The 27,884-nt window shown below is 41.6% G+C and overlaps 4 protein-coding genes across 8 annotated transcripts; 2 read left to right on the plus strand and 2 right to left on the minus strand.

The window, feature by feature from the left end:
- Nucleotides 1–27: 27 nt before the first annotated feature.
- On the plus strand, nucleotides 28–4,816 carry LOC121716289 (E3 ubiquitin-protein ligase TRIM41-like). 3 transcript variants are annotated; one of them, XM_042102476.1, is made up of 6 exons: nucleotides 28–1,089; nucleotides 1,172–1,267; nucleotides 1,372–1,644; nucleotides 2,276–2,295; nucleotides 2,825–2,952; nucleotides 3,088–4,816. In XM_042102476.1, the coding sequence occupies exons 1-6, from the start codon at nucleotides 520–522 to the stop codon at nucleotides 3,627–3,629; spliced, it is 1,629 nt and encodes a 542-aa protein (XP_041958410.1). In that variant the 5' UTR covers nucleotides 28–519; the 3' UTR covers nucleotides 3,630–4,816. The 3 variants fall into 3 exon arrangements, with proteins under 3 accessions (XP_041958410.1, XP_041958412.1, XP_041958411.1); XM_042102478.1 differs by having other exon boundaries at nucleotides 29–1,089; nucleotides 1,414–1,644; XM_042102477.1 differs by having other exon boundaries at nucleotides 30–1,089; nucleotides 1,411–1,644.
- A 365-nt stretch (nucleotides 4,817–5,181) lies between these two features.
- Nucleotides 5,182–7,545, minus strand: LOC121716384 (leucine rich adaptor protein 1-like). Of its 2 annotated transcripts, none has more exons than XM_042102483.1 (2): nucleotides 6,735–7,545; nucleotides 5,182–6,398 (listed from the first exon to the last, which is right to left on the minus strand). In XM_042102483.1, exons 1-2 carry the CDS (start codon nucleotides 6,936–6,938, stop codon nucleotides 5,775–5,777), a joined length of 828 nt encoding a protein of 275 aa, XP_041958417.1. In that variant the 5' UTR covers nucleotides 6,939–7,545; the 3' UTR covers nucleotides 5,182–5,774. The 2 variants fall into 2 exon arrangements, with proteins under 2 accessions (XP_041958417.1, XP_041958418.1); XM_042102484.1 differs by lacking the exon at nucleotides 6,735–7,545 and adding an exon at nucleotides 6,513–6,721.
- LOC121716368 (lymphocyte expansion molecule-like) lies at nucleotides 6,106–12,265 on the plus strand. Its single transcript, XM_042102482.1, has 10 exons — nucleotides 6,106–6,422; nucleotides 8,189–8,276; nucleotides 8,397–8,555; nucleotides 8,986–9,108; nucleotides 9,356–9,487; nucleotides 9,816–9,959; nucleotides 10,145–10,309; nucleotides 11,055–11,189; nucleotides 11,863–11,990; nucleotides 12,131–12,265. Exons 3-10 carry the CDS (start codon nucleotides 8,508–8,510, stop codon nucleotides 12,222–12,224), a joined length of 969 nt encoding a protein of 322 aa, XP_041958416.1. The 5' UTR covers nucleotides 6,106–6,422; nucleotides 8,189–8,276; nucleotides 8,397–8,507; the 3' UTR covers nucleotides 12,225–12,265.
- A 4,301-nt stretch (nucleotides 12,266–16,566) lies between these two features.
- On the minus strand, nucleotides 16,567–27,838 carry LOC121716342 (phospholipid phosphatase 3-like). Of its 2 annotated transcripts, none has more exons than XM_042102480.1 (6): nucleotides 27,413–27,838; nucleotides 20,911–21,068; nucleotides 18,688–18,968; nucleotides 18,471–18,528; nucleotides 18,176–18,352; nucleotides 16,567–17,926 (listed from the first exon to the last, which is right to left on the minus strand). In XM_042102480.1, the coding sequence occupies exons 1-6, from the start codon at nucleotides 27,546–27,548 to the stop codon at nucleotides 17,795–17,797; spliced, it is 942 nt and encodes a 313-aa protein (XP_041958414.1). In that variant the 5' UTR covers nucleotides 27,549–27,838; the 3' UTR covers nucleotides 16,567–17,794. The 2 variants fall into 2 exon arrangements, with proteins under 2 accessions (XP_041958414.1, XP_041958415.1); XM_042102481.1 differs by lacking the exon at nucleotides 20,911–21,068 and adding an exon at nucleotides 21,464–21,615.
- Nucleotides 27,839–27,884: the final 46 nt, after the last annotated feature.

The following is a 27,884-nucleotide window of genomic DNA, read 5'->3' on the forward strand; positions in this document are numbered from 1 at the left end:
TAGTTAGGTGTTGGCAGGGACGCTCGATCTGGCCCTGCACTCTTACTTCTGTGTGTATCATTTTATGCACTTTCACCAAAGATCCTTGATTACTAGCTCCCTCTCTACCCTCTCTGCTTTCACCTTACGTTCACCTTACGATCGTGGTAGTGGTAGGCTATGGTATGGTAATAATGAAAGATAACTGAAGCGATGGTCTGAATTGCACATTTTTATTCTGTAACACATAACGAGATCACTCGGAACAATCGATCTTTGTATCACAGAATGTGTAACCTGTAACAATGCTGCAGGTTAAAGACCACCATGCGGGCAAAGATAATTTTATAACCTCTATGATATTAACACAAGATCAAGCAACCGTCTCTAATATGGGCTGCTGTCAATGGATTTTCAGTTTGTCGAAATCGCTTCTGCATTGGCTATTCTGCCACGTCACGTGGGTAAGCATGCCAAAAACAGGTCTATTTATAATAACCTCGCCCTCGCGAACTGGTAGACTGTCATAACTTCTCAAAAATGGCTGACTTTTTGTCTTTGGACGAGGAACTAATTTGTGCAGTTTGCCGGGACATATTTGTGGAACCAGTAACTTTGCCATGTGGACACAACTATTGTGAAGAATGCGTCAATCAGTTAAAAAGATCATCGACTGAAGAGGATGAATCACATCACTACACATGTCCACTTTGCTTAGCGCCGTGTGATGTGCGAATAGATTTTAAGAAGAATATCGTCCTCCATAACATCCTGGAAAAGTACCACCAAAGTCGACAAAGTGGCCACGATTGTAGCATTTGCAAGGGCGAACAGAAACTTCCTGCTGAAAAGACATGTCTGAACTGTGAGGAGTCCTACTGCACCCTTCATATTATGCCACATTTTGAGAACAGTATTCTTCGACAACACGTGCTAGTAAATCCTATATCCAACATCAACAAACTGTGTAAATCACATGGAAAGGAACTTGAACTTTACTGCCAGACAGACCACGCTGCCCTGTGTGTGTACTGCATGTTGCCTTCAGAGGCCAAACACACAGAAGGGCACAGTGTCGTCAAATTGTCAGATGCAACAGCAAATCTGAAGGTAAAATGTTTAAAATATTATCTAGTCCACTGCATTAATATCATAGATCAGTCTTAAGCTATTTTCCCCCATGTTTGTTTAGGAGAATTGCCAAGCCAAGCTTTCTGATGTAAGAGGCAATTTGTCAGAAATAAAACAATGTCTGGCAGATATTGAGAACACTGCATCCACTTCCAAGGTGAGGTTCACCACCCACACTTCAAAATCTTGTCTTCTGAGTACTGGCTATCAAATGGCCTATATGTACATGTGCTGTGAAACATGTTTCTGACCTTTGGACAGCATGTCCTTTTATCTTTGTTCCAAACTGACTACACACAGAAGAAACTTGAAGATCAACAGGTGGACTGCACATCCTTGCTCAGGAGGATCAAACTGTTCCTAGACTTTGAGGAGCAAGCTTGGCAAAAGCGGTTCTCGGTGGACCTGGTTCAGGAGAGCAGGAATCTGAAGCACAGGGTAGAGAGGCTGATGAAGATGAGGGGAAGGCTGGTAGAGGCACAGGAGGGGTTACAACAGGCTCTGGCCATTCAGGACCCACTGCTGCTACTGCAGGTAACATGCACCACCTCATCTATTATATCATTTATGTGCATTATATGAACATACAATATGGCAGTGGTTCTCAAAGTGTGGGGCGGGCCCCACTAGTGGGGAATAGAGACATGACAGGTGGGGCGCGAGGAACAGGAGGAAATAATAATAATAAAAAAATGTGCCTATCTTTAATAATGGTTTTCTTTTTTGACAAGGAAGATCATAGATTCAAATCAAAACAGCCACACACAAACATAAGAGTCATAAACAGACCAACATATTAATTAAAATAACATCCGATCCAGCGGAGCGAGATGGAAAATGTAACTTGGAACCAAAATACAAAAAAATATATATTTGAACGTTACCATTTTGCCGGGTTGATCGGGCTTGAAATTTCCCTACCTCCAAAGTGGGGAATGACAGAAAACGTTTGAGAACCACTGCAGTAGGTTAATAATGATACTGTTAAGGAATTGCAACACCCTATGAAATAGCGTATTACTATAAAAGTTATTGTTAATGTATTATAACTATTATTACAATGCTTTGTTAAATTATGATACCATAATTTATGATTAATGATACCATTGCAACATATTTAAGCTTGTTGCAAGTTTGATAATTGTTCTTTCTCTCATCATCACAGACGTCACAGAACACTGACTGGTAGGTCAACGTTGTACTAATTATTGAGTAGTAGTAGTCTATTGGCTTCATTGAAGTTACTGACACAGTTTGTCTGCATTTAGCTGTGATGATCATCACAAGTAATGTATGAGTTCTTGACCAAAAACTAGCAATCTACTAAACTAATCTGATTACAGACTAATTGAAACAAAAGCATACTTGATGTTAATTGAATCACCCATTGGCATTGACCGAAATCTTGCGAGTATGCTTGTGTCTTTAGCCTATAGTCTTTAGTGAAGCTATTTTTATTTTTGTGGAATGGTCTGACATGAACCACAGAACTGTATATGGGACATTCTAGCGGTTAGGTGGAATGGCAGCTGTGTTTATCCATCCTTCACATGGCCATGTATCATGGAGATTCATTTAGAGATGATGCCTACCAGCACTAGTTACTTATAAAAATGATCAAAAAGTGACATTGTTGCATAATAAGTGATCTGTCAGAAGCAACAGCAAAGCATCCTGGAATAAGATCCCCACTAATTGTTTGTTTTCTCATCAGGGGAGACCTTTATGAGGGTGAGTCATGTAGTCGTCAGATCCAGGAGGTGAGGGAGTGGCGAGGACCAAAGCCTGTTGCCTCTGCAAAGATCATGCCACTGTTCCAGACCCTGAAGGGGACATTTTCCGGTAATTATTTATATGTATAGTTACCATTGTCGATATGTTACCATTGTTGATATGCAAACAACCATAGATGGCATGAATCCAATGCAGTATATGACATATTTTTGTTTTGTTTTACATGCCTTGTTGTTTTTTCAGGAGATGATATCAAGCTTAACCCACAGTCAGCTCATCCCGGGTTAGAGTTGTGTGTTGCAAGTGGCTCACTGTGGTTGTCTAAGAACAAGGAACACTCAGGTGGTCCATACTCTGTTTTGGGCTGTGATGCCTTCAGAGATGGAGTGCACCATTGGGAGGTCATGGTTGCGGATGTCCCTGGTTGGACAGTGGGCATCTCATACGCACCTCCCCAGGGTGAGGTGGCCAGTGCAGCATTTGGCAGTGATGATGTCTCCTGGGCCTTGAGCTATACCCAAAGCAGAGGCCAGTTCTGTGCTGAACATGGCTGGTACAAGTTCTGTTTCACCAACCCCGCTCCTGGTTTGCCCAGCCGAATTGGGGTGTTTCTGGATGTGGACAGTGGCATCCTGTCATTTTATGATGCACTGAGACTGGAGCATCTGCATACATTCTACTGCAGTCTCAACGCACCTGTCTATGCTGCTTTCAGTATTAATGTGGAACCAGAGGGAGAAGGCCTTACCAAGATCAGAGTTATTAACCCAGAGAAGAATCAGTGAGTTAGTGGCAACATAATCATAAGTGAAATATTGCAGAGTTTGTATAGTTGAATTGAATGCATTTCAAGGTGCTTCAGTGATTGTGATTTCTGTATTGGAAAAAAAACAACAACTGGGATTTTTACTGGAGTGTGCCTTGCCATGTTTTCAAAATGTATGTCTAGCCCTTAGTCTGGGTGAATCCAGTAAAAATTGCGATCGCTTTTAAGTTTCATCTGGGAATTATTCAATTCAAACTTTCGAAAACCCAGGAACCAATCACAACTTGGTTAATCCTACATGAGGCAGGCCATATACGATGACAGATTAGGTAGTATGCAAGGAACCAGTGTGAACCAGGGATCAGGATTTGGAAAGTTAGCTTCAGCCAGTTAGCATCATTGTTGGCTACCAGCATCTGTAAAAATGGCATCCATCATGTACTCACCTTCGGCCACATTTTCACAAACAAGCCAATTAGCCACCATACTGATGGACACGAGTATGTTGCCAATATAGATATGTTGCCAGTTTCCAAGCTGGGAGGATCAGCCAATCGACATGGACAACATAGTTTGTGGCCATCTGTAAGGTGGCACCAAATTGGCTTGATTGTGAAAATGTTTCCGGAAATGAGCATGCCATGCCAATTTCAAAGATGGTGGCAGACAGTCATTATTTTGGCTGAATTAGATAGCACTGGTGTTGAAATGAATGTGGCTGGAACCTTTCTCCCTCTAATCTCCCCAGCTCTGCATAATTATGCCTATAGATATGTCTGTGGTGATGGTGTCAGTATTAAACCACCTAGGCTTGGATCTTCTTGGGAATTGAGTAAATGATTGCATTTGAAACCTTTTGTAACCTTCTGTTAAAGCTTTTTGCTATATTACAGTATAATGTTCAATTTTGTATTTAAAGGTACACTATGCAGGTTTAGGTATTTTTGGCGACTGTAGAGTTCCCTCTAAAGTTGAAGTTGCATGGCTGGTTTTCTCGGTAGCGACTCGCTACGTCTATGCTGTATAGCTATGCTAGGTGAATGATCCACCTATTACAAGTTTGTTAACCATCAAATTGGCTTCGTAAAGGTGAAAATCTTGCATAGTGTACCTTTAACCCAGCGTATCAGTCACCATGAATGTAAAATGCATGGTTTTCCTATTTTTTATAAGAATAAACTTATTCTTCAGAGTTATGGTGAAAAATACAATTTTGTGAACAAGTTGGTTTAGCTTATTTTATTACATAAGTTATCACTTTAAAAGGGGATATGGAACAAAATAAAATGTGCACAGTGCATTTTACATTTATTTTCTCTAACAATTAGAGACATTTTACAGAAACTCACAAATGCTTTAGTAAAAACACTTGTTACTAAAACTTCCATCTCCGTTCCTCAATCATCAGCACAGTATAACTGCCTGCAGTATCTCTGTTCAGCAGATGGTCTTATCTTTACACATTGCTCACATGTTAACCTCAATGGAAAGTCCTGCACTCTTGAGGAAGTTTCCGTTAGCTGTCATAATCAGCAGACACACTGGGATTTAGACTCTAGTCACATGGTGTCTTAAGAGTTGTTAGTGTTTAATGATTTATAAAATATATTTTGCAAAGTCTATTTAAATAATCAAACACTTAATTGTCACTGCAGCCATATCCTGAATATCAACGTTTCTGAGCTGACAGTAGCTATGAAACAACAGCTTTATGCAGTATGTTGTGATTTTTGGAGTTTTTTTGAAGAGACATTTATGCTGTGTGGGGGAGCTGTCAACCCATGTGGTTAAAATGTACATACAGTATCAAAAGCTTTCGACATCTAGTGACTGCTCTCTCCACAACCATTACAATGCACACACTAGGCATGGTATAGACAATACCATTCAGAGTTGTGGAAAGATCTAAACTCATAATTTGGCAAGCTACCATGGAGAAACTTGACTTTTTAAAACTATACCGATTTCTCACATATGTAGTAGCAAATGTTGCGCTATGTAAAGGCTTGTGTCATACTCAACTAAACAGGCTAACAGGTCTGCTGTTTATAGATTCCTTGCATAATCATATAGTCTATGAGTATCCTAAAGCAAATCATTCTGCAACCAATGTAACCTATTTCTCAGTGAGATGAGTGGGCTACAGCTGAAAAAGGGAAGCCTATCATAGGAAGGTCACATCATCCTTTGACTCCACCCAGCACCAGTGAGTATCATAGCCCAGCAGGGCCTCACTCTGACCTAAGGAGAGCTCAGGTTCCTCCTGGGTAGACAGGATACCTCCCTCACTGCTGTCTATCACTTCACCCTTCATAACTCCGCTTTGAGCCAGCCCACTGCCATCAGATGACACAGTGCCTACAAACAGATCTTTGCTGCAGTCTATCTTGTTGGGCCTCTGGAGAACGGCAGCCAGTCCCTTGAGATCCACTGGGCCACCCTCATGTAATGAAGCTGTTAGATCAGATGGACTGGACACTGTTGAGCAAGCTTGATTAGAGATCTCGATAGAATCTTCACATGATGTGGAGCAGTGTGCGGATCCAGATGGCGAGGGACACGTCCTGTGCGCAGGTTCAGGTGGTGTATTTGGACAGCAGCTGGGGGACTCGCCACCGGGCTCGTGGACCATAGCCGCTTCTCCCAGACTGGACTGGCTGCCTGTCAGGCTACCCGTCAGACTGGTGAGGGTGCTCCGATCACCCTGGAGCCATTGGAGCATCTCCATACCTTCATGCAGCGACAGCAACTGGCGCATAATTCTCACGTCTGCCGATCGCACCTGCTCCTGTAAGAAATGTAACTTACCCAGGTGAGAAAAGTTAGGAAAAGACAAGAATAGACCAGCGAACGCATTTGATTTCTATGGTTAGTAAACGAGATGTAAACTAAGTGGTCTTACATGTGCACCATCACCAATAAAAGTGGGGAAAGTTTGGTAACAGTTCACAATCACTTGCATTTCACATATTCAATTTCTAAATCCTATCCATAACCTCTCGGGCAGGAGAGCCATCACCCCCTCAATGTTGATGTCGATAGCCGGTCATTAGTGCTAATGGCAGAAATTAGGCTACACAATTCTCTGTAAAATATCCTGTCCATCTGTGGAATAACTGCTTACCATCTGAAGTTTCAGGTTTTTCATCTTCTCAAAAAGTTCCTCGGGAAGAATCATAGACAGTCTCTCATCAGTATCCAGGGGGCGTTCATCACTTGTGTAATCCTCTCTCATGCATCTCAACAAACTCGCCGGTGTTTTCATGCCAAGTTTTACTTCCAAATCTTTTAATTCGGGACATGTCCCAGAATGTATAACTTCTTCCATAGCTAGATGAACTGTATCACTGTGAAGCGTGCTAAAAGTAATTAGTCGCAGCTACTGCCCAGCACACTCGTTCGTAGTGATGTGTGCAGGCGAAGGGACATAGCCTACTCATTCAGCCGCACTGCATGATTCCTGAACTGTCCACTTTCCCCTAAATACGAATTTCGGTATTCATGGCAGCTCTTTGGGCACTTGTCGCTATTGGTTTGAGAGCCTGTTAGTCAGGCTAACTCACATCGACTCGTGATGCTAGGCCACAGGTAACAGAATATTCTCTTTAAAAGACAAACGCGCACCATTGTGTCAGACCCATATGGAGAGAATTCTGTCACAAACATGTAAACAATAATGTGAATTATGCTGTCACAGCCATTAGGCCTGCTTCCTCTTCTGTTAGTAGAACTAGTGAATTAGGGCTATAGTGTAGGCTAATTAATACAAATTTCTCATGAATTGTATTCTCAATACAACAGGTTTAAATGGTGACTTCACGCGATCAAGCTACTTGAAAGCTATTTGTGCTATGGGTTATTTTTAGGACTACAAGCTAATTTGTAGCTAATGAAGCATGTCACTGCAAATGATCTTGAAACTACATGTGAGAAGCAGCAGATTATGTGGACGTTGTCGAATGAAAATCTGACTCATAGGGCAACTGAAAATGATGGCAACTTTTGTCTGCACTCAAAGCTTGAATGTTAATTCACCAGTGACACCTAGTGGTCAAATTAAGTCCCTGACACCTGCGGCGTAGGCTAGTAAACGCAACAATGCAGTCCCGTACAATAGATTACGTCAGCCAAAGAAAGGATTCATAGCAGAAACGGCATTATCATTAATGGGCTTGGTTTAGATGTAATAACCTAAAATGATATGGACTTGGAACTGTAAACAGGAATGATCAAGCATGGCGCAAAAGCAATTCAAGGGGGCCCCATTTGGGACACAGTCAGCAAGGTTTTCAATGCAATTTTCACACAATTTCCCCATGATTTTACCTAGAGATTGTGTTAATTATATGTAAGCAGGACAGTTACCTGCATGCCTTATATAATTCCACAATTCTACTGTATTGTTTCCTTTAATTAGTTCCACTTCTTAATGCATTAGACTAGACTATTATTCACATTTTGATATTGCAAAGTATGGTGATATTGTTCAAAACATGTATACATGATTATTTGCAGTCATTTGTAGAAGGTTTTTAAAAGTTTTAAAATATTAGCTGAAAACATTTTTTTGTCTCAAAGGTTTGATGTTTCTGGGGTCCATCCTAAAACAAAGCAGATTGGAACATTCACAGAAACCCCATATTGCAAAAGATTCACTGATGATCTGGTGAGCTGGAGCAGCATTAACTTCCAGAGTGAACAACACAATGAACTCATTCCAAACACGTCATTGTAGATGAGTCTGTGAGGGACATGTATGAGATTGCTGCTGTTACCTGTTGTGCAGGTGAGCAGCCTGGGCCCAGGTAAATATGAGGTGGATGCTGGCGACCTCAGTCGGTGTGCAGTGCAGAGCGGGACAGCTGGACAGGTCTGGAGGAAGCAGCTGGGAGCTAACATGCCTCACATTCTCCATCGGAGGGTATGGACCATCCAATGCCAGCTGGTTCGTACCAGACAATGCAAATAAATGGAATTTAATGCACATTTAAAAGTTCTGAAACACCCGAGTCATGTGCCCTTACCTGTACATGTAGCACTGTTTTTAATCTGACTTTTTGTTATAAATAGTGCTATAGTTCTCAGAAACGTTAAATTGTAGTCCCTTGGCCCCAGCTGTGGCGCAACTGGCTGGGGCACCTGCGCCGTACACCGGCGACCTGGGTTCGATTCCCGCCCCGTGGTCCTTTCTGGATCCCACCCCTGCTCTCTCTCCCATTCACTTCCTGTCACTCTACACTGTCCTATAATTAAAGGCATAAAAAGCCCAAACAAATATACTTTAAAAAAAAATGTGTAGTCCCCTGACTGCAACACAAAACACAAAACAGTCTATGTGCTCAGTGTTGTCTGTCTGATGTCTGTCTGTGCCTCAGAGAGATGCACTTGGACCTGGGAAATACAACCTCAAAAGTTTCACTGATGTACTGAAGGAGAAACCCAGCAGTGTGAGGGGTGTGTGTGATTCTCGTGAGGACAGATTCAAGGAATATATAAAGGTACATTGAGACTCCTCTAGAGGGAGACAAATACCCATGAAAGTACATACAGTACCTCATCCCAGTCAATGATGCAGTGTCATTCTCCATCCATTGCTCCTCCTGTGATAATTCCAAACCTTATGGTATTTTCAATTCATCATTGTTCTGCTTATCTTTGTGTACTTCCATGATGCCTGTGTCAGTGATGTCATATTCACACATCTTCACCAAGACTCTAAATGTTCTTGAACGTGTGATTGGGCAGAAGTGTCCGGCAGGCCCGGGGAGTTATGGGAAAGGGGGCCTCCCCAGCAGTCTGCTGGACGAGAGGAGGGCCAGACCCACGGGCAGCTGTGCGATCAACGCTGGAGTGGAGCGGTTCCCAGAGAGACCAGTGGTGGGAGATCCTCCTAGTGGTCTCAGCAATAACTTATTCATTCCTGAAAACATCACGGAATGTAGGGCTGTAGTGATGATGATGATGATGATGATGAAGGAGATGGCAATGACAATGCAATGATGATGATGTTGATGACGACGATGATGATGCCGATGATGATGATATGATTGATATATTAGTAGCAGTAGTTAACAATAATTGATCAGTGCTTGAGTAGTAGTAGTTGAATCAGAAGTAGAGAAAGGGTTTTACTATACATATATGGTGCACTGTTTGGATTAAGCATTACTGAGCGAAGCTTATTATGCATTCATGTATTTCGCAGGACTGTGGTTTGTACCCTGGCACGTACAAGATGAAGTCCTTCACTGAGTTAATCCTGCAGCACCATGTCGGTAAGAAAGGGCCTTATGAAATATTCACAGGCCGAAGAGACAAACCCATCAACTCTGGATACTTTGCAGCTCCGGTAAAAAAACAGAGATCATTTGTTTATATTTGAATTTAATTGATAATGAAATATTATTTTGAAGGCTATATATTTATCTATTTTTTTTACAAAAAAGGAGTCATTGTAAGATACCGGTAAATTGGTCCTGGCTGTGGGTTGTTAGACTGTCCCCGTTTTATGTGGACATGTGTTGCGTGTCTCAGAGAACAGCTACTGTGAATCCAGGACAATTCTTCCTGCCACCCATGTTTGGCGACGGGCTCAAGAAGCAGAGGCAACATGGCAAATTTGGCCAAATGGAGCGCTTCCCCACCGTGCCGAGCGAACGCATCTACCACAGCACACTGGCACAGAGACCTGAACCAGCAGTCAGTCTCTCACCCCCCCCCCCCCTCTCTCTCCTATCTATCTTGCCTCTCTCTCTCTCTCTTTCTCTCTCTCTCTCTCTCTTGCCCCCCCTCTCTCTCTCTCCTCTCTATCTTGCCTCTCTCTCTCTCTCTCTCTCTCTCTCTCCTCTCTATCTTGCCTCTCTCTCTCTCTCCTCTCTATCTTGCCTCTCTCTCTCTCTCTCTCTTGCCCCCCCTCTCTCTCCCCTCTATCTTGCCTCTCTCTCTCTCTCTCTTGCCCCCCCCCCCCTCTCTCTCTCTCACACACACACACACACACACACACACACACACACACACACACACACACACACACACACACTCACACTTATCTCTCCAGATTGTAACACACATCCATTTATTATCCTTTCCCCCTGCTGCACTGTGAAACAAATGCATAATGAGAAATTGATTACTGGGCACCAATCTAGTAACCACTTTGTACTGTTCACTTACGCACTATCACCATCATTTCACAATTGCATTTTACCAATTGCATCTTTATAGTCTTGTGATTGTGTTTCTTGTTCTGCATGTGTCATATAAGATACTGGATGCCTAAATTTCTTTTGGGATAAAAAAGGATGTATGTATCTATGTATCTATGTATGTATCTATTTATCTATCTGTCTATCTGTCTGTCTGTCTGTGTGTGTTTGTCTGCCTGTCTGTCTGTCTGTCTGTCCGCCAGTCTAACGGGTATCATATCATAATTATGTGCACTCAGAACCAGCCTGGTCCTGGCCCTAGTGACTACATGATCGCTCCACTCTCCCGGGTGGAGAATAGTAATCCACCCCCGTTCTTCTCCCCCACGCGTCGCTTCGGCCCGATGCTTGGGAAGCCGATGCAGGGCAACTCTGTAAGTCACAGGGCCCTCGTTTTAATGATGGGCAACTCTGTAAGTCACAGGGCCCTCGTTTTAATGATGGGCAAAGTGCAAAGTCTCAAGTCTAACTAAAACTAATTTGCAGGAGGTAGGATGATTCAACGGAGAGCCAGTATAATGCATTTCGACCAACATGACATGAGGAATTGATAATGTAAAAAATAGCAGACATTTTTACACAATCAATATGGATGTACAAAAGCATTTGCTATTTGTTCAAAATAATGGGAAATTTATTTTATGATGTGCACAAGTGACTAGATTATGTGGGAATTAAACATGTAGTTTTTTTAGATATTCAAGTCTGAGAAATGCACCAAAGCGACTCAGAACTGAACTCAAAACTGTTGCAAAATCAATTAGCTAATTCAACACCATGGGCAAGACCTTAACCACAAAAGCTAGTTCATGCATTTTGCCCACTATTTGAATCAGGACCTGCAGTGTTTACCCAAATACATGGCATTTTGTTGATGGAGCAGCACAGAAGAGAACAAAATATAAATTTAAATAAATAATTATACTGTATAGCTAATTATAAAATGAAGTGTAATGCTATCATATTCTGACAGGCAGATTTGTTTCATCGACTGAAGACTACAGTAGATGTTTCCACTTACTTCTCATTCTCTTCCTCTGTGGTCAGTGTATAGTGGGCCCAGGCCGCTACAACATCTGCCAAAAAGTATCAAAGAATCACAAAAAAGGAAGTACTGCTTTCAAGTCACAGACAAAGAGATACTTGGACAACATAGACCAGGACATCTTTGGCCAGTAAGAGAGAGACACCACATACAGTATAATTACAGACTATAAAATAAAGCAGACTCAGACATACACGCTGAACCTAATGTGATCTAAAGTGATCAGTGTCAGTTATTATGTGTTTAAAATATAATTAGTGTATTTTCCAGGGAGAAACTGAGGCCATTCAACATCCCAGCTGAGCAGAGGCCCTATCACAGGCGTCCGGATGAGGCTGTGACATGTTCTACGGCTGCCTTTTAGGCTGAATACCCACTCTGTGCACGATAAATGTTTGAAATCTATGCATGAAATACGCATCTTTTTCTGTTCATAACAAAACTAAATTGAACTTTGATGCTGCTATCTGAAGGTGATAATAGTATCATCCCTATTTATTCAGATGTGATATATTATATTGGAAATCCAGTGTCATGCTTACATATTTACATATTTAAAATGACAGCAGTACTTTGATCCATAGATCTTTAACACAAAGATGTATAAAGTGAACCTCTGAATTCATAGACACATTGTGGCAATAGAGAATGAGTAACTGCATGAACACTTTGATTTGACTACTTTGAAGGCATGCATTTACTAATCCTGCCATGATGCGTTGATTCATTCCAAACTACAGCAGGTTCTCAGGGCTCAGAGAACATAGCTTCTTTAATATGCCTCTGAGGACCGCACCTTTATCCTACTCCACCTGACCTCGACATTTCCTGATGTAGAAGTGGCTATGGCCATAAAATATTATTGCTCAATTCACACAGGTGAGAACAACAAGCCCTCTCATGAAGCACACCCTAAATATGGTAACAGGAAGGTCACAATCTGGGCTGCTGAAAGGCAGCAGAGGTAACGAAAATGATGAGGATTGTAAAATGAACCCTTTCTAAAGCAAGGACCATTAATCCAGCCTAATGGCACCACTGGGCTTTCTCTGAAAAAGCTGAGGTGCACAGGAAATAGTTCAAGTTTGGAGGGGCCGTAAAAATATTCCAAACAGGCAGATTCCTGCATTGGGAGTCCCAGCATTTGACTCATGGATAAAGGAAATTGTACGGCTAAAGAAAAATTTGACATCATGATGGAAAACCACATAATACAGTGGCGAGTGATTAATAGATCCTACCCCATGCTACCATGCACTGGTAGATTTTTAAGCATGTTTGTGATTAGAAGAAATAGTGAAGTCTTAAGTTAATCAGCAATGTATAGATGCTGTCATTCAAAGTACTGATTTTTAAAAATCAGTGAGACATAACTATCAGTTCTGTTTTTTTACCTCAGACAGGTGAGTGTAGCTCTGTTTCAACGTTTAGGGAATATTGCCTCATTTCATGCTGCATGAGGAGGGTCAATAAGGGTTTTGACTGCACTGCAGGCAATTGAGGCCATGAGGTCAGGGCGTTCTCTCAGGTGACATAATGACACTGCGAGAAGGAAAAGCAGTGTTGTTTTCTATCCTGGACTTCAGTCTGGACAGGGTTCCCAGAAAACTTTAGACTAATGGCATGATTATAATTCCAAATGCATGCAGCACATGTACATCTTTCTCTCTGCACTCACTCTCTCTTTATTTCTCTTTCTCTCTCTCTCTCTCTCTCTCTCTCTCTCACACACACACACACACTTACACTCACACATTGAGAAAAGTGAAAAAGAGAGAGAGAGAGGGAGGGAGAGCAATACAATCATTTATACAAATTACCGTAGCAGTAAAAAAAAACATTGTAATATGTCTCCATTATTAGTCTTCCCAGACACAACTTTCATAAAACGCCAGTTAATACTTACAAGTCCATATTATGGGGTGAGTCTGGGGTCAAAGGTTATGTAGGAACAAAAGTCTATTATTACAATATCTGCCCATTCAGTTTGAGCACTGCCAAAAAAAAAAAACAGCTGCATTGAGTTAAAGTTCTTTCTTAGACATTCAATTTGAATTTGTATCTAGTAGCCACTGTCCTGTAGTTCAACTTTGCAGCAATATTAATCTCCTGGATGCTAGAAAGTGCACGCCATGCGCCAGTGTCTACTGCTAATAAAACATACTGCAGAATATCAAGGTGACATCTGAAATGTGAGTTTTGTTCAATGTGTGAGGAATAGAATGATACACCTTGACTCCTCATTGACCTCCAGCATTTCTCTGTGCCATTTGTCTTCGCAAAATCAAGACTGGCCATTTGCAGAACAACTGGCTTTTTATATCACTTTATGTGCTATGCCAGTTTCTTTTTATCCTCAGACTTTCTGGCTCTCATCTTCAGTTTGTGGAAGTGAAGATCCACCCTAAACAAAAGATAGAGACAGTGATCGGGCAAATATTTACAGGACAGCATTCCAAGGACCGCACGGATATCCATGGTTTAGTTTGCACGAGATGCTTAGATAATGCTGAAATTATTACGACCGTGTACTGCAGTTGAGGGTTATAAGACATGGGTGAGGAAAGAAATAGCTTTCTCACTTCCTCACAAAAATGTTTTCTCACTTCTTATTGAATTAATATACTGGCTAGGAGACCCTCATTTCATTTACAATTTGTTTGTATCTGTATTGTAAAATTTTGCATGCACTTTTAAAAAAAAATAATGTTTGTACTTAAGGTGGCATACTCATGACTCACCAAAACAATCAACCCAAGTTATCAAATGGATTGTGTGACAGTTTCTCAAAGCAGACCCTCAACACAGCAACCTCTGTGCTGGGACATCCAGGGCGCCGGATCAGGTGCCTGATAGCTAAACTCTAAGGACCCTGTGTGTGGTGGCACGTGGACCGGGCTCCAGGCCTATCAGCATTCCAGAGTAAATAACCTGGGGCAATGTTGTTATGGTCATGCTAAACAGGATTTTCCTCCTCTGGTCCCCCAGGGCAGTGGAGCGCCAAAGGTCACTGCTGCCAGACGAGCCCTACGAACAGCAAGTAGCTCGCTTCACACCTGAGGTTTGAGCTCAGTTTCATTGGGAGGAAATGAAGACTCCTAGACATATGATATGACTCCTATCAAATGAGAAATCCTGCTGATGGTAAAGCAGATAGTGTCAGGAGTCAGGACCAGCTGTCATTTAAAAACAAATCTGGCCAACATTGTCAGTACATTTAAATAACTATTGGCAACTGTCTGCTTCTACAATGAAACATTTATTTGTTTACTCCATCTGTGACAGTGCAATGGCTGCCGACCATTGGCCAGTCTGCAAGCTGGCCATATGGAGAGCATCAGGGAGACTGCATTTGATGAAGTCAGCAGTATGTACTCTTGGGCCCTTTCCCAGAAGACCCCTCCTGAAACATGTGGAGGTAATTTGTGCAAATTCCGAGGAGAGAAAAAAAAGGAAAGACAGGGAAAACTACCCCCAGAACTTGGTGTTATTTGGCTATGTGTCCCGGGGTGGGTGGTGTGTGATGGAATAGTTTCCAAAGAGTTGACCACGGAGTATGTTATTCACAACATTGAAGTCCACAGTTCAGTAGTAGTTCATACACTACTCAAGCATGAGGCTGAGCATAAAATGTGTCTGTGAGATGTAAAGCACAGATTGGGTGAGGATGGAAAAATGTATTGAGTAGCTCACTAATGCTCATAATGTCTAAGTATAAGTATTTATACTCTTTTGATCCCGTGAGGGAAATTTGGTAATTTTGGTCGATCATACTAATAATTTGTTTTAACTTTATATTATGTGTAAATAATAATTTATGATGGCAGTCATAAATATGTATGTAATATATGAGTTTTAACAAATGCAGCTGATACAGAGGTAAATCCCTGGTCCCGAAGTCCTTTCTGCATTCAGTGGCAATGGTAGTAACGGTAAGTATTGCTACCTAGGGTCTCCTCTGCATTGTAGCATTGAATATTATTCCTCATTTCTTCTTTGTGTTAAAGCGTCTGCTAAATAAATACATAAATGTATCCACATGAGAGGTGTACTCACCCGTGACCTGCGATGTCACACAGGGTCAGCCAAGCAATGATGAGGTCAGTCTGAGTGAGTCAACATGGCATGAGTGCAGACGCCCATCTTAACATTCGGAGACCACTTCAGATTTAAAGTTGTCAAAAATGTTCAGCCTAACTGAGATATCAAATAAACTGCCTTTCACTGAGAGTATTTAAAGGCGATTCGGTCCCTACCCTTGCCAAACAAGAATTTCCTCGGATTTGTTCTCAGTAGTTTGCATGACATTCCTTCAACACCCTGCACATTATTTGTGTGATGTGCATTGATGTTAACATTCAGGAAGTCGAACAAATCAAGCAGTGTTAAGTGGTAGGAATGCAACTAAAGATATATTTATCTCAAATGAAGCCAGGGGACCCAATTATAGTTGAAGCGCTCACTTCAGTTCTGATTTAAGCCACATGAAAGGAGGATTCAGCTCGAAAGTAGTTAAAATGCAGGACCAACATCGGCTTTTGCTTTGTCAAAGAGGGGAGCGTTTCCTGTAAGAATTCCTTTCTGCTCTGGCGGAGAATTAAGTTTCACAGAGGAAAAGAAACTGCAGTGGGGGTGGGGTGGGGAGGCTATTTTACATTAAATGAGGTGTCTTTTAAGCATTTCAGACCAGACTCCAAACCAAACACTGTAATTATACAAAAATTTACTCATGTTTAGACTTTCATCATGTGTGTGGCCTTCGAGGTATTCATATACCCTGAAACATTTTCATTATTATACGAAAGCTTAAGAATACCTACATACCAACGCATTGGAATCTACTTGATTCTTTTCTTTAAAAACAGCATATGGTTCCAAGTGGAAGTCATTTCAAAAATGTTCATACAGGTCTGTGCATAGACAAGAAAATACTGATTGTGGTTTTGAAGATACATGACATTAAACAATTGTTACAAAATTCAGTTTGCACTGTGAACAAACAGTTCATCATATGCTGACAAATAAACATACATACTAATACAATAAAACAAAAATAAAAAACATTAAACAAACAAACAAACCAACTTATGCACAAATATAATTATTACCGATTAAGTGGTGCATAGGAAAACAAATCCACAGTTTCATAAAGATCACCATATAGTTGGATCTGTGAGAGCAACCTATGGTCTCTGTGCTGAAGTTCTTTCATTGACTTGACAGGCAAACTTACTGTCAGTGGTCACAATTCTGACATTACTCACACACACTTGCAGACACGATACCACAATATAAAAATATAAAAACCCAAAAACATAATTTCACAATGAGGGCGCTATCCAACCAGCGGAAACAGGCCCAAACTTAAATGTGCCCCTTCATATTTATAGTTTTTCACTGAGACGCCCTCTCGAAGGACAAAACAAAACAGCACCAGCTTATGCATCTGGGGCAACCAAAGTCCTCCTAGCTTTTTCAAGAAGAGATGCTCTATCACTGTCACATTCGCCAATACTGTGAATGAATATGCGATAATATCATAATACTATGCATGTGTGTCTTATATACACAGACAAAAAGAATCCTTCCTTTAGCCTAGGAATTTGTTTTCTCATCAGAGGAATGGTTATAAACATTAATTGTGTGGCATATGACTACAAATTGTGTAACAACTATTGCTAATCACATGTTTCTCAAGACAATCCAATATGGCTTTATACCTATTTGACAGAGGTGCAGCATTAAAACAATGAAAGCATAAAAAGAATGATTCCACATGTCTTCTTCCAGTTGCCATAGGTCTTAACAGTGTGAATGTGCGGCATGGTTCTTGCGAACTTGAATTCACTATCAACATGGTTTTAAAAGCAGTTTGAGTGTATGGTTGAGAGATTGTCCAGTGTTTGGTAAGTCCACTCGTGAGTGAGTTGGAGCTCACGGTAAGCTGAGGTGGTTGGTGAGGTGGTCTCTGATGTCCCCCGGCGAGTGCAGATCTTTCCTGATGGGTGTTACAGGTAGTGAGGATTTACGGGTCTTTGACTTGAAAAGGTCTGACACATAAAATACCTGGAGAGAGAGAGAGAGAGAGAGAGAGAGAGAGAGAGAGAGAGAGAGAGAGAGAGAGAGAGAGAAAATGAGGTAGGAACACAACTGGCATCACGTACCATTGTTCGTGACGTAAACATACATCTCTGTAGTGAGTAACTTCATGTTGGCTAACTATATCTTCTATGAGTCTTGCGCAAAACAGAGAATGTGAACCTATGGAAGGGTATGAAAAGGTATATATTATAGATTAGAGGGGAGCCAACGTACAATACAATAAGCCACAACAGCTCCTTGAAAGAACCCAGCCAGCACGTCGGTGGGGTGATGCTTGTGATCGGAGACCCGGGACAGGCCGGTGTAGAAGGCCATCATCAGCAGGGTGAACTGCACCAGAGGCCTCAGCAGTCGAGCGCCATGCCAGGTGAAACGCGACTGCAGGTAGAACTGTGGGAGAGAGCGTCGCACAGGTTTCCAAACCAGAATTCAAACTCTTTTGTGTTTACCGAACGTTATTTCTGTTTATAATTTGACATGTGTAAGAGTGAGAGCATGAGAAACTCACGGTCAGGTACAGCATGGTGTACATAGAGAATGATGCGTGGCCCGAGAAGAAGGACTTCCTGGAACAGAGATCACCCATGTACAATTAATAAAAAAATTCTTCAAAAACACACTCACTTTGCCCATCCATTCAACGACAAATATCATAGTATATTGTAAAGTATAGATTCAATAGTAGAGTTCTTGTCCAGTGTTTGCAGTAAATGTGATTTGCTTACCTGGCCTCAAGAATCTTGCTGTCATCCCCCTGACAGGTGTATTCGGTGATGTAGCCTAGCGAGCAGTTGATGGTGGTGAAGTCTGGCTTGCACACGTCCAGGAAGTGAGGTCGCAGCCGGCCCACTGACACTTTGGCGATGTCGGTGAAGGACTGGCTGATGGCACAGCCGAAGATGAACATGCCCACTTGCTTGTAGAGGGCAGAGATGTACGGGTTCCTTACAAATGCTTTGGAGCCCTCATGCAGATAGTGGATTCTGTAGCTCTCGCCAATGACAATCTGGGTGCAAAGCAGAGAGAATGCACCCAGGCAACATTGAACATGCAATTACACACAAAATATTTATTAAGAGTAAAATAAGAGATCAATCCAAGGGCAGGACATCTGAATTGTAGCATATGTTAAAAAGAAAGAATTACAGTGAGATTTTTGGCAGTTTTTTGACAAGGTACCAAACCTCTCACAAGAGAGTACAAAGAGAGTAGAAAGAAAGCAGAGAAAGATGGTTAGTATAGGGAAAAGAGACACAGACAGAAGTAAGGCACCTTTTATAAAGGCACTCAGACATAATCAACTGAAACTGTTCAGAAGATTAGGCTGTCATGTCGACTGATCTGAGAGAGGGACTTCATATCCAATTTATGCTCCAGGCTAGATGCTGCCAGAATATAACTCCTGTGATGGGCAACTATGCAAGTGTAAGCAAAGCCCACATGGCTCTTATTTCCTTTCATTTTGATCACCCGAACATGACTGATATTAAGGTTAACAAGAAAAGGCAAGGGAGAGACCGCATCAACAGTGACTAATCTATGATCATGGTCCAGTGGTAAATGATTAAGATAACTAGCCTGCTGCTTATGGGGCTTGGCTGAGTGCTGTGCACCACGGTAGACGACTTAAATGCCTGTTAAGTGTGTTTGGTGTACATAACTGCTGGCGGGTTATAAGAGGGGAGAGAAGGATGATTGACAGGGTCTGTGTGAGTGTGAGTGCTGGGGGGAGGTGCAGTATGAGACTAATGCAGCACAGCTGTGTCTGTTTAGCATGCCCCCTTCCATCAGAGAGAGAGAGAGAGAGAGAGAGAGAGAGAGAGAGAGAGAAGGGGGGATAGAAACAGGAAGAGAGAGTTGAAGGGGGGAAATAGAAAGAAAGAGAGATGAGGGGGAAAAGTAAAAGATAAAAGGGGGTTACAGGAACGAGTTGAGGCTGAGGGGGTGGGGAGAACAGGAGGGGGAGAAAGGGAGAGAGAGAGAGAAGAAGGGAAGAATAAAAGTGAGAGAAGGGGAAAGAGAGAGAGAGAGAGAGAGAGAGGAGGGGGAAGAGTAAATGTGAGAGAAGGGGAAAGAGAGAGAGAGAGGGAGTGAAAGAGGGAGGGATGACTGAGGGGCAGCACTGCTGTTTTCAATCAGGAGAAACGCTGAGCTAGGTCCCGCTTCTGACATTCGCAGCCAGACGCGTTTGTTTTCCTGACTCTCCGAGGTCTGATTTCACAGGCCCATCTGGGAGCTTTCTACCTGCAATCCCAGCACAATCAAAACGGAGAGAGAGAGGGGGGCTTTTGAAAAGGAAAACAGAGCTGGAAAAGGGCTAGGAGAGATGGCAGAGAACTGATAACTGTTTTTCTCCCACCACTGAAGCCTTTAGAGCCCATAGACATGGTGGGTTCACTGCCACAGAGAAATTAAGTGGGTGCTGGGAACAGACGCGAGAGAGAGATTGAGATTGAGAGAGAGAGAGAGAGAGAGAGAGAAAGAAAGAAAGAAAGAAAGAAAGAAAGAGAGAGAGATGACAAGAGTGAGAAAACAAGAGTAAAACAATTAGGGGGAAGAGAGGGAGGGGAGAATGGGTGAAGGGGTGAGACAGAGGGAGAAAAACATCTGATTTACAGTCTGGAAAAGATCAGTTGATAAAATGACTTTGAAGAGAGCAATGTTTACAGTCTGGCTTAAAAAACACATTCTGAAAAGAATGATTGCTTCTGTGCTCTTTAAAGTGCAGTCTTGTTTGCAACTGTGAACTGTGCCGAATAAAACACAATTATGCATTAATTTATAAAGATTACATACTCTGTAAAAGTTTGGGTAGGATACTTTAGGTGTCAGTTCCAAATCTCATTATTTGTTTTGCACAGTGTCTAAAAGCCTTTACAGCTGAGGTGAAGAGTGAGAAGATTTCTGCGTGAGCAGCCCAAAGTGAAAGCACTGTGGAGGAGACTTACAGAGAGGATGACGATAAGAATGCCAGCAGCAGAAAGCACAGCATCGCTAATGGTGTCTCCGTGTTTGGACGGGTACTTGATGGACTCATCGTGGCAGTAAAACCCTCTCTTGTAGGGCTTGATAGCGCTAGACTCTATGATCAGGAAGGGAAGGCCAGCTGCAGAAGCAGAGAGAGAGGAAGAGGGAAAGAAAGAGAGAAAGAGAGAGAGAAGAGGTCAGAGAGGTTCAAAAAAGCAGAGGCTACAGCGTGGGGTAGGCCAGGGAGCATCAGAATCTGTCCAGTGCCTCATCAACACAACTCACTACCCATTTTACCATTCACCCGAAACTAAATACTAAGTTATATGATAATACAATAAATATTCATTTTACCAAACTGTATCCATGAGAGTAAAATAAATGATAACACTGTGGTCTAGTGATCGACTGAAACCGGACTGGTTTCTGGGTGGAGACAGGTGCAGTGGGTTGTGAGCTGTGTTTGTGAAGAGGCTCGATCCTCTAAGGATGCTCTGCCCCCTGGCTCTGGCGCAAAGCCAACCGAGGACTTACAGACGTGACGGGCACAGTGAACCCCACCGCCACAAGCTGTATGGTGGACACTGTGCTACTCTGATAGAGCTGACCGATGCTGCTGTCACCGCAGTAGAAGCCCCTTCGGAAGGGGAGGATGGCTGAGTGCAGGATGACCGAGGTGAGCATCACTGCATGCACGTTTGCATACACAAACAAACAAACAAACAAACAAACACAAACACGGATGTCAGACGTGCATGCATACGTTAACACAAAACAACAAATACACTCATGCATAAATAAACACACCCACACACAAACACACAAATGTCAGGCATGCATGCAATTGAGAATGCATAAAAACATATACTCATGGCAATGTCATCAGACATGCCCTGGATGCTCACTCACACATATGCATTAATGAATCTCAGATGCACATACACCATGTTTGTATTAACACACACACAAACATCAACGTCTTCATGCTGGTAGGTTTAAATTTTGTTTTGACTAGCTGAATCCCCTCTCCAATCTTACGGAAGCTGGAGTCATTCACAGACACACTAATTTTAGAGTTCAGGGTTCCTACACATTTTCCATTTCAAAATTCCATACTTTTTCCATACTCAAATTTCAAAACTTGCAAAAAATTTGCTGACCATACTCTCGACATTGCGGCCACTTCTGGTTTGGGATAACTCAGTGAAAACAAAAGGTATGGACAACTGAAGTGAATAAAAAAATGACTTAATATTCGTCCATTTAGCTGGGTCATTTAGCTGGGTCATTTTTAGTTGTATCACAGTTGTATCTTGATGATGGGGACTGACAGTTACACTACACAACAGTAGGAATGGTTCATTATGACCTGAGTGAAGTGATTAGTACTGCAAATGCAATAGTCTGGAAAGACAAATATTTCTCCATACCCTTGTTTCTTTTTTCCATACTTATCCAGACCTGGAAATAACTAAAATCAAATTCCACACTTTTCCAGGTTTTCCATACTGCGTAGGAACCCTGAGAGTTACTTTTAGATCATTTTTTTCAAACTATCTTAGCACTGAAAGAATAAGATGTGGTTTAAATGAAAATAAATTAAAAAAAACAATGGAAAAATGCATACTACAATAATCGTCCTGAGCAGAAAGCCAGGCCAGACTTGCTCCTTAAATATTTTCTTCAATACATTTCAGATGCTTGAATTTACCTTGAACAGTGAATAAAGAGAACATCATTTCATTTTACACCCCAACCCCCCACCTCCTTCACTCCATAGCCCCAGGGTAACAAGCATGTTATTTAAACGCACTGACTAAACTTTTAATTGTCTGACGAGATATCCTCATTCAGGTCAGAGATTTCTGACAACGCCTCCCTGATTTCCCCCATGAAACCCTGAAAAACAGATTAGTGCATCTTGGATTATTCCCAATACAGATAACCAAGAACAGATAACATTATCTAAAGAGCCTGCTCATCCAACCCCCACCACACACACACACACTCAGCTTTTCCAACAACACCATAATGGACAAACAAATGAACATGCTGGAGGGTATTTGCGTGTGGAAAATGCCTGGCAATCTAAAAAAAACACACTTCTTAGAATGTCAACGATCAAAGGGCATTTACAGGAAAGGAGAGCTAAATTATAAACTTGAAATGAAGTGCTGGAGGGTGTTATTCATGGCAGCACGATGTGATGCTATTCATACCAGGTCTGCTTTCTCCAAACTAAACAGACACTTCACCAACTGACAACAAACACAATCTCATTCCAAACAAGACATTAAAGGATGTTTGTGAAAGACTGTGTGTGCTATATCAAACTTTCAGCCAATGTTGTTAGAAACAGTGCTTGTTTTTTTTTTTCCATCAAAGAGCCCTGAGGCCGAGCGATCTCCTCTCCCCCATCCAGTCCAGCCCGGAGAGGCCAGCTGTAGACCTCTCATATTACATGCTCTCATCATGTGGTCCACTGATAATGGCAATACCAGGAAGCCGGACACAATATAGCCATTAGAGACTGGCTTAAAGTAACAGGAGGGATTCAGACTGAAACATGAAACCTGAAAAGCAAAACCTGTTGGGACTAAACCGCCACCTGATGTTAAGACAGTATGCTGCCTCTAGTATGTTTACACAAGTATACTGATTCTGCTTGAGGTAAATATTTTGCCTTCTTCTATACATATCAATAGAAAATACAAATACAAGGCTAATGGCTGACGGATGCCCACTGCATAACAGTGAGTTGAACTACATTTCAGTAACCTCATCAAATTCAGCTGATATAGCTCATTATGGGGACAGTGGAGGATGAGGGGTAACATTTTGGCAGTGGAAATAGAATATGAATATGTGAATGATTTTAAAATGCATTAACTCTCCGGCCCCTGACAACAGTGCTACAGACCATGTGCATAAAGAAGTAGAGATGTGCAGGGCTCCAGGAAGGCTGGTGGTCCTAGTACCTCAAAGCTGAATGTTCATCCGAAACAGGTGAGGCCTGGAGCCTATAGTAATAGATCCTACGGCTCCAGTCAGTTATCACAATCATGTCAGCCACCACATTTTCTGTCACAACAAATAACTCCCAGTGATAGTCAGGCAGAATAATCAGCCCTGCAGGGGCAAATAAGACCGTGTAACAGAGACCACAACCCCCCGAATCCCACCCAGTCCCCGGGCTGTTCAAATAAACACACACACACACACACACACACACACTTTCCACTCTCTGGCTTTACCCTTGCTCTCAAAGGGCAAGTGTATACGCATGCATGAAAAAAACAAAACTCAGGCCCACTACACAGACTGTTATGACTTGGATCAGAGTGAGCCCAGACCTACGGTACAGTCTGTGTCCACCACACTGTCTGGACTGAGAATGTGTTTGCAGGTTTATATCTGGCCAACACCGACAATTACAGTAGGCAATATATTGTTGACCATTTTAAAACCATTGATAGCGAGAACTAGATTGAAAGCACTGAAGCAACTTTTTCCACATGCAGTGCCCAGCCCTTCATTAGATTAGATAGATGTGATAATACTTCTAATTTAGATACTACTCTAATGTCTATATAGCAGCTCCATTTGTGAAAATACAAATACAAGGAATAACACTCTGTACATAAATACATACATTAACCACATGATTATATTCATTACAATTTAACACACTATACAATTAATCACATCAATCATAACAGACAAAAGATCAGGCATCTATCACCACATCTTTTGCCTTGATTAGCTTCAATATGGAGAATACCTACACTGATTCCATACCCTAAAATCCCTAAATATAATTAAAATTCATATAATATACAACTACGAAGAAAAAAATACAAAGAAGGAAACCATTACAATTCTAGTTAATTTAAATTAAGTATATAATTTGTACATGAATAGAGGCCTCATTGGTCATAAGCTGGAGAACTATGCCAAATCAGCCTATATGGCAGTCTTAGGCTGATTAGCTTAACATTAAAACCAACAAGATCAGTAAAGGCTTATGTCCACATAGACTACCTTTTCATTCAGCTAAGAATCACTGAGCAGTGCTTTAGAACCCAGTTGAGGACAAATGTTCTTAATTCTATATGCTCACCAAACTGGCAGTCAGAGAAAGCGTGCTAAGGAGAGGAATTAGTACATTAGGACCATGGCCATTTCCTCTCAACCATTCACATCAGGCCACCAAGTTGTCATTCACGTGGAGGACAGTGATTATCCAAGTGCTTCCACCACATCCTCGTTGCGGTCACTCCCCACTAACCACATCTTTCACTGGGAAAACACTGCCGGCTTGTTGTTGGGCGTTCTCTGAGGTCAGCTAAACACACACTGGGCAAAACAGAGCAAGCCCACAAAAAACTGAAGAAAACCCCCCCCCCCCGCTTTCTATAAGTACACATGGGGCACATCTCTGGGAACACACAGCAATCGCACTTCACAACATTTGGGTCGTGCTTGACATACTGAGTAATGAACTTGAATGTCAAGTCAGTCTGATGTCACAGACCATTTACAGGATGGGTGACATTATCGTGTTGGAGAGGGTGATGGTGTTCTCTTGAAGGAGATGATTTTATGAGAGTAACACCTCTAACTCTAACCTGCAGTGCCTCAGATGCTATGCTGATGATACTTTGTGTTTTGATATCTTTTCCATATTTGACCAAGCAGAAATCTGTGATCCTATACTGACATTATATCTATATTATATATTATTAGTGATTAAATCACCAATAATTACTAAAAACCAACCACTTGTCAGAAAAGCCCTCCACAAACATTTAGACCTATAGCATACAGGTGCAACCATTCTTAATCCTAATTCAAGTCAAAACACATGAGCAGTCATGTTTTCTACAGAATAAGATTTAGCTATAGTGGCTTTGTGGAGATTAAAAAGCATTAGGAAATACACTAAACCACACTATGAATTCCTGACATGGAAATAGTCTCTGGTTTTGCTGGTCAGGAGTCTATCAAACCAAAGTTATGTGTAATGTCCTTCTTCTATGCTCTTTGACTATATTATTAAGATATGATAAGTTTAAGTAAGTACTGATGTACACTGTTGGATGGACACACACACACACACACACACACACACAGTAACCACAAGTGCCATCCACCTGCAGATCTTTGACAGTGTTGTAATGTGTGGGGGTCAGCTGCAGGCTGAAGTCTGTTTGCTTTCATCCCACATGCAACAAAACAGCATGCCATCGAGTGTTGTGAACCACCTGTCACAATGGAGCAGGTTGACTGTCACATGTGTCCAGAGTAAATGAGCCTACTTGTGGATATCCGAAGAAATTGATGTATTGTTCTGATTGATTTGTAATGATCCAGACAACATAACGTTCAGAGGCTGTAATATGAAGTTAATGTTGTAAAGTATTTCTTTGTTTCATGTCAACTGTTTTCAAAATTGCAGTCGTGATAGGCCTACATGTGTGTCTTAGATGGCTGATTGTCAAATGTTAATCACAACAATCTGAGTCTCCCAGACTGTCCCTGAAGAAAACAGGAATTGTATCCTCTTACACCTTCTCATTTACTCAAAACACACATATAAGTTCTGAACATATTTTCACACCTTTCCGGTATTTTCTTTTACACACTCAAACTCGTCTGAAATGAAAAGAAGTGGGAGCCAGATGTCACCTTGAGGGAAAGCCTGGCCAGGAAACCAGTATGGAATGTAAGAAATTCTGAGAGAAAATGCTAAGTGAAACCATCAGGACTAGTGAAAACATTTCACTTTGTAGTAACATTCCAAGGGAAGAAAAAACAGACATTCACATCCACCTGAAATCAAACACTTCAAATCATGCTGTAGAATTTTAAATCACAGTGGCTTAATGCATGAGGTTAGGAGGTTCAGGTATGCACCTTTAATTTTAACATTAAATCCAAATAGTATTGGAATAGCAGGTATTGAGCAGATGAGGTTGAACCTGTGGAAAAGTTAGTAATATCTCATAGTATGCAGGAGGGTAAGTTCCCAGGCTAGTGCTGGTCCTGGACCACAGAATAATATTGCTGCACCATAACCATACACTAATATTCTGTGGGCAAGCAACATATTCATTCACTCAATATTGTAAGGGAAAATCCACCCTGGAAGCATAACAAGTGTCATTTGTGTATCAGACCATGCACCTACAAAATATGTAGTAGTGTTTGTCATTTTTTGTGCAAGTATCCTAACAGAACTCAATCTTGCGTCAGTTAGACCAAATGATTTCACAATAAGCAAATATCCCTTAACTGCTTACTTATGATGGATTTGGGACTGGAGTTATATAGGCTACGTGACCAAACAGGGACGTTTTCACGCAAAAAGCTTCATAACATCAATAGAATTAACACATCATAGCAAAAACGTTTAGTTGAAACTATATCTAACTGAAACATAAGCTGTCGTTAGGCTATACTTAGCAACAATAAATTACATACCCAAGAATAAGCAGAAGATATCCAAAAATATGAGCAGCTTTCTTCTATGATCCTTCACGTCGTTGTTGTTATTCAGCACCGAGGTCCCCCCATGTCTCGTCTCTGGGACCATTTTCTCACACAGTAGTCGTTGCATTGACTCTGAAATGTCTAGTTTCTCTGCCGTAAAAATGTGCTCTCAAAGGTTTCGTCTGTTCAAAAAGTGACCAAAGCGCCAACGCTTTTTCGTTTAACTTCAAGGCGTAAACCGCTACTTTAAGGCTCGCTACTTGGCAAACGTTCACAAAATCTTCATTGGAACTTAAGTCAGACACATTGGTTTGTATTGTCAGATTAAGCTAAGAGAGTTACTGTTTGCATTGTTGGCAAGTCAATGTCGGCGCAACACGGTGTCGTTCACTGAGAGCAACTGGCAAACTAACGTTGGTAGGCTACCACCCGCCCGTCTTCAGTATGGCAATTTAAGATCAGC

The sequence above is a fragment of the Alosa sapidissima genome, chromosome 1 (assembly GCF_018492685.1).
Source record: "Alosa sapidissima isolate fAloSap1 chromosome 1, fAloSap1.pri, whole genome shotgun sequence".
Taxonomy (NCBI): Eukaryota; Metazoa; Chordata; class Actinopteri; order Clupeiformes; family Clupeidae; genus Alosa; species Alosa sapidissima.

Coding starts and splice junctions, on each gene's coding strand:
- LOC121716289 (XM_042102476.1), top strand. CDS start 520: ATGGCTGACTTTTTGTCTTTGGACGAGGAACTAATTTGTGCAGTTTGC. Junction 1,268..1,371: donor ACACTGCATCCACTTCCAAG/GTGAGGTTCACC, acceptor ACCTTTGGACAG/CATGTCCTTTTATCTTTGTT. Junction 1,645..2,275: donor ACCCACTGCTGCTACTGCAG/GTAACATGCACC, acceptor TCATCATCACAG/ACGTCACAGAACACTGACTG.
- LOC121716384 (XM_042102483.1), bottom strand. CDS start 6,938: ATGGAAGAAGTTATACATTCTGGGACATGTCCCGAATTAAAAGATTTG. Junction 6,399..6,734: donor AAAACCTGAAACTTCAGATG/GTAAGCAGTTAT, acceptor CATTTCTTACAG/GAGCAGGTGCGATCGGCAGA.
- LOC121716368 (XM_042102482.1), top strand. CDS start 8,508: ATGCCTCACATTCTCCATCGGAGGGTATGGACCATCCAATGCCAGCTG. Junction 9,960..10,144: donor CTGGATACTTTGCAGCTCCG/GTAAAAAAACAG, acceptor TGCGTGTCTCAG/AGAACAGCTACTGTGAATCC. Junction 11,190..11,862: donor AGCCGATGCAGGGCAACTCT/GTAAGTCACAGG, acceptor CTCTGTGGTCAG/TGTATAGTGGGCCCAGGCCG.
- LOC121716342 (XM_042102480.1), bottom strand. CDS start 27,548: ATGCAACGACTACTGTGTGAGAAAATGGTCCCAGAGACGAGACATGGG. Junction 18,529..18,687: donor AGCAAGATTCTTGAGGCCAG/GTAAGCAAATCA, acceptor TCTCTGTTCCAG/GAAGTCCTTCTTCTCGGGCC. Junction 17,927..18,175: donor CTGTTGTGGCTTATTGTATT/GTACGTTGGCTC, acceptor CTCTCTCTCCAG/GTATTTTATGTGTCAGACCT.